At 48.1% G+C, this 11185-nt stretch overlaps 1 protein-coding gene across 2 annotated transcripts; it reads left to right on the forward strand.

Annotated features, from left to right (window-relative positions):
* Nucleotides 1-213: 213 nt before the first annotated feature.
* Nucleotides 214-10989, forward strand: TYMS (thymidylate synthetase). Of its 2 annotated transcripts, none has more exons than XM_001492225.6 (7): nt 214-617; nt 2331-2404; nt 4609-4783; nt 7014-7115; nt 8374-8549; nt 8907-8978; nt 10385-10989. In XM_001492225.6, exons 1-7 carry the CDS (start codon nt 416-418, stop codon nt 10520-10522), a joined length of 939 nt encoding a protein of 312 aa, XP_001492275.1. In that variant the 5' UTR covers nt 214-415; the 3' UTR covers nt 10523-10989. The 2 variants fall into 2 exon arrangements, with proteins under 2 accessions (XP_001492275.1, XP_070076888.1); XM_070220787.1 differs by lacking the exon at nt 214-617 and adding an exon at nt 894-1272.
* Nucleotides 10990-11185: the final 196 nt, after the last annotated feature.

The following is an 11185-nucleotide window of genomic DNA, read 5'->3' on the forward strand; positions in this document are numbered from 1 at the left end:
CAGGGTTTTGTTTTTAGATTTCACGAACATGTGGAGATTGTTCCAGGATGTCCTTGATCAGTGACTGGCGCGGCGGACCCCGAAACCGTCCACTTACAGCGGCCCTTTTCAGCCAACGCACCAACATACAAGCTCTCAAGATTCCTTTCTAGACCCAGGGTTCTTAACTTTCAAAACGGGCTAAACGCTACGCGAGCCAGGAGGCACGCGGGCTCCGGGCGCGCGGCCCCGCCCCGCCGCGGCTCGGAGAGCTCTGGGGAAGCGAGGGGGCGTGGTCCCGCGGGCAGGGGCGGGCCCAACGTGCCCAGAGCCGGAAGAGGCGGAGTCGCCGAAGGGGCGGCGGGAAAAGAGGTGTGCGGAAGAGGCCCCGCCCCCTGGCCCGCTGCAGTCCCAGGGCCACCTCTGCGCCGTCGCCATGCCAGCCTTCGGCTCCGAGCTGCAGCGCCCGCCGTCGCCGCCCGCCGCGCGGGAGCGGGGCTCGGAACCGCGGCCTCACGGGGAGCTGCAGTACCTGGGGCAGATTGAGCACATCCTGCGCTCCGGCTTCCGGAAGGAGGACCGCACGGGCACCGGCACCCTGTCGGTGTTCGGCCTGCAGGCGCGCTACAACCTGAGAGGTGACGCCGGAGGGCCGGGGCCTGGGTGGGCTCCGAGCTGCAGCGCGGAAAGCGCTCGGGGGAGGCCGGACCCCGCGGTCCACCTTTAGTCTCAGTCTCAATCCTCCGAGGTGGGGGTGGGAGCCTTATCTGCATTTTACAGACGCCGACACTGAGGCTCGGATTAGAGAAATGATTTGCGTAGGGTCACACGGACAGGAGTGACAGAGCTGGGAGATAACACCAGGCACGTGCTTCTGGCTCCAAGGCCTGTGCTCTTAATCGCCCCATTATGCTGTCTCCCCCAAAGCGGGCACGACCCAGTAGTGTCTGCCCCATACTAGAGCGTGGGAGAGGATCTGCCCGGGCTTGACCAAGGGCCTGGCTGGAGGGCCCCCCCCCCGCCCCTCCTCTTCCATCCCGGTGCCGCCGTTCCGCTTTGCAAAGTTTTTGAAAATTGGAGCGAAGATTATGTGGGCGGGGCAGCTGCGGCGGGAAGAGCGAACTGACAGGCGCGGGCGGGAACTTGTGGTTCCTGACGGTTTTTCCCGCGCGGGCTCACGAACCAGCTTTCCTCTTAAACCGCGGCAGAGGAACGCGCGAGTCCGACTGGAAGTTCTTTTTCGTCTTTTCCTTAAAGACAGGATGGCTCCTGGGAAGAAGTGTCTCTTCTTAGGTTATTAGGGTCAGGCTTTCAGGGGACAAAGGGGCGGGATGGGGGTGGGCACAGGACGTATATCCTTGACTCAAGGGTGGAAGGTGGTTTGAGTGGGGTACCCACTATTAGTGAAGCAGATTCACTGTGGTCAGGGAAGGAACCCTCCACCCCCAACCCAACTGGAGACTGGAAACTACCGGGCCAGTGGCCTCCAATAAGCCTCAGACCCGGTTTTTACTCCAGCCCCGCTGCTGGGACCGCCGGCAAGTTACTTAACCTCCCTGGTCTGCAGCTTCCCCAGGTACTCAAAGCGGAGGAAATAATACTCAGGCAATACTGATAAAAGTAGGTGCTGGAAAAATCTATCATCAACTTTGCAAGTGATACCATGGACTGCATAGGTGCCACATTTAGAGATAAGCTTTTGCATTTTTCTTTCTCTATTGTTTGATGCAAACTTCTGTCTTGCCTCCTGGTGCCGGTAAAATGAAGATCATAACAGTGCCTCAAGGAGGGCTGTTTTGAGGATTAAGTAGGATCATGCATATAAAGTGTTTAAATAGTTACCATTTTTGGTCCACTTGAAAAATAGAGGTCAATTTGCTTGCAGATATTTAAAAACTATTCTTCAGTTTGGGCCAGGGTGACATCTACTTTCCCCTGGTCCTGAGCAAGTTTTCCCTGGCAGGATAATCACGGAATGTCCTGGGAGCCTGCAGGCTTCGTCCTAGGGCACATTTGTGTGTTGCCTTCACACAAGGAGTCACCCTAACTGGGTAGTGGATGGTAGTCTTTCCCTTCCACAGGGGCATCCCTGCCTGGCCCCGCCCGTCTCACTGTGTGGAATTCCTGTGTCCAGTGGTCGAGGGCCTCAGGAGGGCAGTCGCAGTCTGAATTATGTCACTGACTTGTGCTGCAGCCAGGGAACTCGACCCTGATCCGGGGCACCGACGTGGCAGGAGTCAAAGTTTTCCAGTTGCTCCTGTTATGTCCTTGGGCAGTTTTCTTCCACAGAGAAAGTTGGGTGGTGTGTTCTATTTTCCCATCTTGAAACTATATGGCAAACTGTTTTTCAGATGAATTTCCTCTGCTGACAACCAAACGTGTTTTCTGGAAGGGTGTCTTGGAAGAGTTGCTGTGGTTTATCAAGGTAAAGAAGTAGCTGCTATTGGAAATCGACTGTCTGTTCTCAACACAGCACCAGTGAGATCCTATTAAAAGTCAGATCATGTCACTCCTTGCCTAAAGCCCTGGGTGGCTCCCACTTCACTCAGAAAGAGCCAAGCGCCTTACTGGGGCCTCTGTCCAGCTCTGGCACTTACCACTCCTGCTCCCTAAAACTTTCTTCCCCCCCATGTAGCATGACTCACTCCCTTGCCGCCTTCAAGTCTCTGCTCAGAGAGCCTCTCCTGACCTCCAGATCTAAGACTGCGATTACCCCCACCCTCCCCCCGCCCCTCCTTTGTTTACTCCGTAGAGAAACATCATCCCTGCTGCATAATGGCTGCCCTCCCCCTTCCTGCCCTACAAAGGGGAAGGCAGACAATCAATAAGTAAAATGTAAGCTCCATGAGGGCTTTTTTTCAATTTCCATGAGGGAATTTTTTTTCTTGTTCACTGTTGTATCCCCATGGCCTAGAACATATCCTGCCACATAGTAGGCCCTCAACATGGATCAAACACGGAGGATAGATTGCAGCCATGTTCTCGTGTTTGCATAGGAACAAGCTGTACCTCTTACAAAGAGCCGAGTAGGTCCCTCGGGCAAGGGCTGCAGAGTGCCGTGATGACAGGCAGCAGCCACGCCTGACCTTCCCCTTGCTCTGACTCCTGGTCCAGACCGGGTCAGAGGGTGTCTGAGGACACGGGCTCAGTTCTGGGCTGTGTGTAAGTTGGGATCCCTTCTAAAGAGCACTTGGTGTGGGTTGTCTGGTCTCCGTCGAACCAGACCCAAGACCTCTTACCTAATTTTAGAATGTGTTTAGATTTAGATCCAATCCAGTCTTCCTTAGTTCTGTATTCTTGGGATATTTTCTTCTTTGTTGGCCTGTCTCACCTGACAGAGCCTCTACTTCCAGATGCATCATCAGAAGTCTCAGATGAGGGCATCTTTAAGCCAGCGAGAGCCCAGTGTGAATGGATAGAAAGGGAAGACTTGGAGCAATATGTGAAAGATTGAGAAATGAATTGTTGGAAGTGAAAAAATTAGCACAAACTCGACAGTAGAAAGGGGAGGAAATGAGATGCTCAAAAATAAAAATGCCTTCACCTGTTTTACCTTAAAACTTGAATTCAGGATTCTAAGAAATCCTCACCAGAAGCACGTCAGACTCACCTCTGATAGAGTTACTCCATTGGTAACTCGATAACATACAGGAGGCAGAAGGTACCTGCGCTTCACGTGGGATCTGCAAGCAAGATGGAGAGATGGGGTCTGTGCAGTACTTACAATATATTGAGCACCAAGTGTTTTGCTTGTATTGTCTAATCCTCATGGTAATATGTGTGGTCAGTACTGCTGCTGTGCTGTTTTGTAGGTGCAGATATTTAGGCTAGAGGGGTCAGGGAACTGGTCAGAGAAGGGGGATAGAGGGCAGGCACAGAGCCCACATGTGTGGGGCACCATAGCCTTGCTTCTAATGGTGACAGCGCATTGTACCCAGAGGCACCAGAGGCCGATGGGGTCTGTCCTTGACCTGTGTGCATGATCAGGATACAGATTAGGATGACATGGGCCAAATCTAAAGAGATGAAATATAAGAAATAAATATAAGGCTTGTACTTGGAAAAAAAAAACAAACGAAAAAAACCCAACACCACCTTAATTGTGCAAATAGAGGTTGGGGGTAAATATAACTCTGTAGTGGCAAACCTCCAGATAAGATATGACTGGCATGTTTGCATGAAAAGCTGATACTAATTAGGCCAGTGAGTAGAAATATCTTATATTCCAGGTCTCAGGTACACCAAACAGATTGCTTGTGAGGCATTAAATTCATTTTGGAGCATCACACTTAGACATAGGACACATTTGGTTAAGGAACACAAAACTGTCAAATGAGATAGGAATAATTAAAGGAGTTAGAGGTGTGTAGTCTAGAAAATTTGGTTGCGGGAAATAGGAAAAAAGATTTGAGAGGATGGTTCCAAAGAAGGGGTCAGACTTGACTGGAGACCCTCAAAAAGGTTGGGCTGGGACTAGCCTACGTAAAGAGAGGAGCTGTGCAGGGACGTGTTGAGTGCCTGTCCCCCAGCGTGTCAGCAAGGTCGGGGGCCCACTTGGGAGGCGCTTGGGGCATCAGCCCTGATGGCTCAGAATTCACCTGGATGCCTGCTCTCTCCCTTCCCTTCCAGGGATCCACAAATGCTAATGAACTGTCTTGCAAGGGAGTGAAAATCTGGGATGCCAATGGGTCCCGAGACTTCTTGGACAGCCTGGGATTCTCCGCCAGAGAAGAAGGGGATTTAGGCCCAGTTTACGGCTTTCAGTGGAGGCATTTTGGGGCAGAATACAAAGATATGGATTCAGGTGAGGAGACACAGCGTTGCCTCCCATTTCCTGAGCGCCCGTCATAGTGTGAGTTTGCTCCGTTGTTTCAAATAAAGTCTGGGGACAAGAAGTCAGTGTGTAGGGAGCTGATATATACCTTTGACCTTGTGAGAGGCTGAGATTCAGAAGGCACAACTAAACCTCACGGTCAGATTACACTCTCAATGATTAGCATTGATTGTGTGTTTGGCACTTTGCCATACCGTGTTTCATTGGCAGATAGCAACATGGTCTCTGTGTTGGGGAATAAGGTAGGAAGTTCATCTGGGGGACCAGACGCCCAGGGATTGCCTTACTATGGCTTTGGTCTCCCTTTTCAAGACGGAGCCACCCAGCACACTGTAGATGACACTGATGTGACAGCATAGTTCTTGGGTCACCCTTCTCTCCCTACCCTTCTGGGGTGGTAGAAGATGAAACTCCTCACCCTTGGATGTCCACCTTCCTCTGTCACTTGATGGTACCACTTCCTGGGTGTCACAAAGCCCAGCCCTGGCCCCTTGATGCTTCCTGTCCCACATGTCCTTAGGTGAGGGGTTGCAAGAGCAAATGCCTCCCTTGGAGTTAGTGTGTGCATGTGTGCGTGCGTGCGGGCAGGAAGTAACAGTGTGCTGGCTGGGCAGAGACCAGCCACCTGGGGAGCATGAGGCTCATCTAAAGAGGATAGTCACCTCTCACCTCCAGCAGCTAGAGAGATTTGGGCCTGATGTTGTCAGAATTCTTCAATAAAAGCCTAAAGTCTGCATTTTATGTGTGATCTTGAGATCTTTTGAATGTTGCAATAAAACCTCAGTAAGTTTAAAAATGCTGTGCAGGCTGGGCATAGGCAAATTCATCGAGACAAAGTAGAATGGTGGCTGCCAGGGGCTGCGGAGTTGTGGTTTAACGGGTGCAGAGTTTCGGTTTGGAAAGATGAAAAATCTGGAATGGATAATGGTGATGGCTATACAATATTGGGAATGTACTTAATAGCCATCGACTGCATACTTAAAAGTGGTTAAAATGGTTAATTTAATACTACGTAAACTCCCCCCACCGTCCCCCCGTGCTGTGTGGGCCAAACTATTCTGCAGGTAAATAAATGGTCTGTCAGTGTGCAACCTCTGTCCTAGGACGTCCTCAGGATGTGAGGTTACTCCCCTGACTTAATTGTGCCTTAAATCCCACCTAGTGTTATTTATTCTCAATAAGGGGCCTAATAAAATTATGGCCTTAGAGTTTATAGGTTCACAGGAATTTACAAAAAATATAGAGAAGTCCCTGTACCCTTCACCCAGTTCTCCCCAATGATAACATCTTGTGTAATATCTTACATAAATCCACAGAGCTTATCGGATTTCTCCAGTTGTACACGCACAGTTATGTGCACAGTTTTAGCACATGTGGATTTATGTAACTGCCGCCACAATCCAGGTACAGAACTGTACCATCACAGTTCATCTTTTTTTATCTTTGATATTACTTTTTTGGAACTGTGATTGTGACAGGACTTTCTTCCTCCAAAATTAAGAACTGGTAGACTAGAGCACAGCCTGACACCATAGGGTCAGAGGGGATATGAAGCTCTGCACTTCTCAGCTTCCAGTCCCACTGCAGAAGGCGAGGAATTAAGTCCGGAGACCAGAAATGAGAGAAAAGTACAAGGTGGTGTAATAATTATAGGGATTTCCTGATATTTACAAGTCAATAGGTGGGTGGCTGCTAGGTTTTAATTTTAGGTGAAAGTGTTGGAAGGATAGTGTCTAGATGATAGAAAGGAATCTGTAGTCCTATTAGTTGGAACGTGTGTGGAACAGTATATTCTATTTAAGATCCAGTACTTCTGTGGTGGTGAAGTGTGACAAGCATGGTTGATGGGTTTGGAGATTAAGCCCTGTGAGGACCACTGGAAGAAACAGATTGTTGAGACTGGAGAAGCTGAGCAATACGTGGAGGAGATGACACTATGACAGACCAAATATTTAAAGGACTTCTACATAGAAAAACAGATGTCGTTATGGCTCCACAGGGCAGACCTTAGAACCTAGACAGGGCCCTGAGCTCAGCGTAACCCAACGAGATCTGAGAGATTGGTAGAGTGCGTTGGTCATCTTGTAACCATGGGGCAAGGGGCGCTGTGGAAGGACAGCGAGATAAACGACACTAAGGCTGCCTCACAAGATGCTGTCATTAACGTGTGTACATGTTCTCTGTTTTGACACTTCTACAGATTATTCAGGTCAAGGAGTAGACCAACTGCAAAAAGTGATTAACACAATCAAAACCAACCCTGACGACAGAAGAATCATCCTGTGTGCTTGGAATCCAAAAGGTCGAAAGCATCCCTGTCATCCTCTCTTGTCCTAACCGCGCTGTTAGTGCAGAGGACAGCATTGTGGCCTTGTACAGAGGCAGCTGGCAGAGGCGGGCTCTGGGAGCTGCTCCCCGCCACCCGACTGATTGTGTGACTCTGGGCAAGTCACACTTGGCCCTATTTTCACCTTCAGATGCTGCAGTTGGACCCATATGATCTTAATTGTGTATTTATGCTCATTCTTGCTCCAAAAAAGGGCTTTAAATTGCCTGTAAAAATACGTGTAAGATTTTTGTGTGTGTGTGAAGAAGATTGGCTCTGAGCTAACATCTGTGCCAATCTTCCTCTCTTTTATGTGGGATGCTGCCACAGCGTGGCCTGACAAGTGGTGCTAGGTCCATGCCCGGGATTTAACCTACCAACCTGGGGCCGCTGAAGCAGAGTGCATGAACTTAACCACTGGGCCAGCCCCAGAGTTTAACTTTAAATGGAGGCAGGTGAAGTTGCAGATCACCTCCACCACAATATTATTAACATCTTTAAAGACTATGTTATAAAATTAAACTTTACCAGGCATAATAAATATCCAGAGTAGAATGTTTGCATTTAGAATAGAGACTTTGAATACCGGAGGATGTTCCTGGGACACCGGTTTCCTGGGGCCCCTGAAAATGAATTAAATGAATTCCTCCTGTTATTGTTTGCTGCCATGATGGTAGCACAAGTTAATTTCAGTTCAGATGGAAGAGCATTGCTTCAGCGGTAGATGTACATGTGCAGAAGTCTCCTGTTGGTGGACAGGTCTCCATCAGTAATGTGCCATCCCTGGGACTGGAATGCTTTTTTTTTTTTTTTTTTGATAAGGAAGATTCACCCTGAGCCAACATCCATTGCCAATCCTCTTCTTTTTTGGCTTGAGGAAGATTGTCCCCAAACTAGCATCTGTGCCAGTCTTCTTCTACTTTGTATGTGGGACACCTCCACAGCATGGCTGATAAGTGGAGTATGTCTGCACCCGGGATCCACATTGTGAACCTGGGCCACCAGAGTGGAGCGTTCAGAACTTTAGCCACTCAGCCATGGGCCGGCCCCTGGAATGGTCTGCTTTTGGCATGAGGGGAATGTGTGGGTCCAGGGGCTCACTGTGGCCCGGTAGCTCTTTCTCTTGACCTCCACTATATGCGTTGGCTCTGTTTGTGTCTGGTTTTACTTTGCCTCTAGTTAGAGTCTTTAAAGCCACCAGCCCTCCTCATTTTCCTTTGTGCTGGATCCTCAGATCTTCCTCTCATGGCTCTGCCTCCCTGCCATGCCCTCTGCCAGTTCTACGTGGTGAACGGTGAGCTGTCCTGCCAGCTGTACCAGAGATCGGGAGACATGGGCCTGGGTGTGCCCTTCAACATTGCCAGCTACGCCCTGCTCACCTACATGATCGCACACATCACGGGCCTGAAGGTGGGCTCCCCTCAGAAGGAGCGACTGCTGCCAGCCTGCTACCCTGAGCTCTTAGATTCTTTAACATGGAAGATATTGTAATTGCAGAGGATTCAGTCTCTGATTAGTTTTAAATAAGAAATGAACTCGCTCACTTTGTAACCTTCCATGGAACTTTCCTGTCTTTGTGGTGTATATAAACTAACAGGTTTATATAGGTTGTTTTTAGTACAACTGTTTTCAAAAGCTTCACTGGTTAAATTATTTTCTGAAAAGCTTTGGGATGTCTGCATACTCTAGAGAATGTGTTTTTAAACGATGTGTTTTAAAGGAATTGAAACTAACATTTACTGTTTTGCTTTCTCCCATGGGCTTTAGCCGGGTGACTTTGTGCACACTTTGGGAGATGCACATATTTACCTGAATCACATTGACCCGCTGAAAACGCAGGTAAGAATTCTGTCTGTCACACTTGGGAGTTTGGTGCCTTCCCTCGATAAAAGATTGGTGTATAGAACATTCCTCATGTAATAGGCATTCTCCTCCGTGCTGTGACAGGTAAGATGACCTGCTCCAAGTATAGGGGCCTTAGTTTAGGGACAGGTGGTGGGCAGGGACAATGCAGACATGTGCCTCAACCTCCACGGGAACTTAATGTGACGGGTGCTGTGAGGTACTAAATACCAGTACCAGAGGAAGAGCCGCATTTGGATCAGCGGAGCTGGGACCTTCCAGAAGTGGCATTTCAACTCGTATTTTTACTGGAAGCAGAACTTAAATACAAATGTTTTCTATTAATTTTCTTTAATGGAAGTTTATGCCAAGTTTCTTTCTTTTTTTTTGGTGAGGAGTGGCCCTGAGCTAACATCTGTTGCCAATCTTCCTTTTTTTTCCTCCCCAAAGCCCCAGTACATAGTTGTATATCCTAGTTGTAGGTCATTCTAGCTCCCTATGTGGGACGCCACCTCAGCCTGGCCTGATGAGTGGTGCACAGGTCTGCACCCAGGATCCAAACCGGCGAACCCCAGGCCCCCAAAGCGGAGCTTGCAAACTTAACCACTTGGCCATGGGGCCAGCCCCATTTCCCCTTAATTTTAGGCTAAATACAATACTTAGGTCTGAACTTCCAAGTCTGTGCATTCAAATCCATAAGTTATAGTGGCCAAACATAACGATCTGAAATGACAAAAATATGAGCGTGTTTGTGCTTAATGAGCCCCAGGGAAAGAACTTTCCAGTCAAAAACCTTTTAGCCTCTTCCAGAGGAAATCTAGGTTTGGAAGTTCCTTTGAGGGAGCTTGGCTGCTTTTGATGAGAGGGTGACTTCGGGGCTCATCCAGATGCTTCTCTCTGGCTGTCTGCTGGACAGAACAGTGTGAGGTCGTGGTCTGTCCACATCCTCATTGCCACTGTCTGTCCATCCCAGAAATCCTGGCTTGCATCTCTTTCTGTTAATTGTCAACGGGTGTCATCTTTCCCTGCCCTTTCTGCCAGGGAGTTGGGCTAGGGATCATGGGATCAGCCACACTCGGTGCCTACTATGAGTTACACATACAAAGTAAGACTGTCCTTGGTAAATGTACCAAGAGCAACCGATTATAAGAACTGAGACCTGGTGAGCAGCCAGCCTCCTGACGCCACCTTGAGATTCCACAAAACCCCTTGCCCTCTGCATGTGTGAGAGAATCAGTGACGCTCCAACAGTGCTGCAGACCAGGGACAAGGTATCTAGTGTTACACCCTGTAAAATAACACTTTGTTGGTAAAATACCGTGTCCTTGTTTCATGAAAGGACACGGGCACAAAACTGAAGCAGGTCATGCAGATATGGCAACATAATGGTCTTTTGCTTTTAGCTTCAGCGAGAACCAAGGCCTTTCCCGAAACTCAAAATCCTTCGAAAAGTTGAGACAATTGATGACTTCAAGGCTGAAGACTTTCAGCTTGAAGGGTACCATCCACACCCGACCATCAGAATGGAAATGGCTGTTTAGAGTGCTTTGAAAGGGCTTGTTTGAAGGACAGGTCAGTCTTCGGCGGTTGGACTGGATGCCCTGGTGAAAGTTGTTTTTGCTCTAAAGAAAGAAGGAACTAGGTCAAAAATCTATTGGTAACCTATCAATTAACTTTTACAGCTGTTGCCACTAGCAAATCTAACTGCTGGTTCTCTTAGTATAAAAGGCCTTGAGTTTGGTTAATCTGAGGATTTATGAAAATGCTGAGACTATGAAAAAGGTCAGGAGAGTGAAAACTCACATACTCTTAACAAAAACGCAGACATGCATTTCAATCCCATATTTTTGTGAAGGTCATTGATTTTCAGGAATTTTATAAGCTATTCCCCCAAATCTGAGTGAGTTAAATAACCTCAGTCATAATGATAATGTATAGTTACTGTGGTTATGAACGTTTAAAGTTATATGTGTTTTTTATATTGCTGCAATAAAAGAAGTGTTCTGCATTCATTTGTTTGGTTTTTTAAAAAATTCTATATTGCCATTCTGCTCAGTGTCTGCCCATAATAGATTTAACTGAACCCTCCTAAATAAACACACTGCAGTCTTGTTTGGATACTGCTTAGAGGGTTAACATATATTTTAGAAATGCTGACTAAACTACTTTGCCCTATTTTTCTGTGATTCATTTAATTCTAACTG

Source organism: Equus caballus, chromosome 8 (assembly GCF_041296265.1).
Source record: "Equus caballus isolate H_3958 breed thoroughbred chromosome 8, TB-T2T, whole genome shotgun sequence".
Taxonomy (NCBI): domain Eukaryota; kingdom Metazoa; phylum Chordata; class Mammalia; order Perissodactyla; family Equidae; genus Equus; species Equus caballus.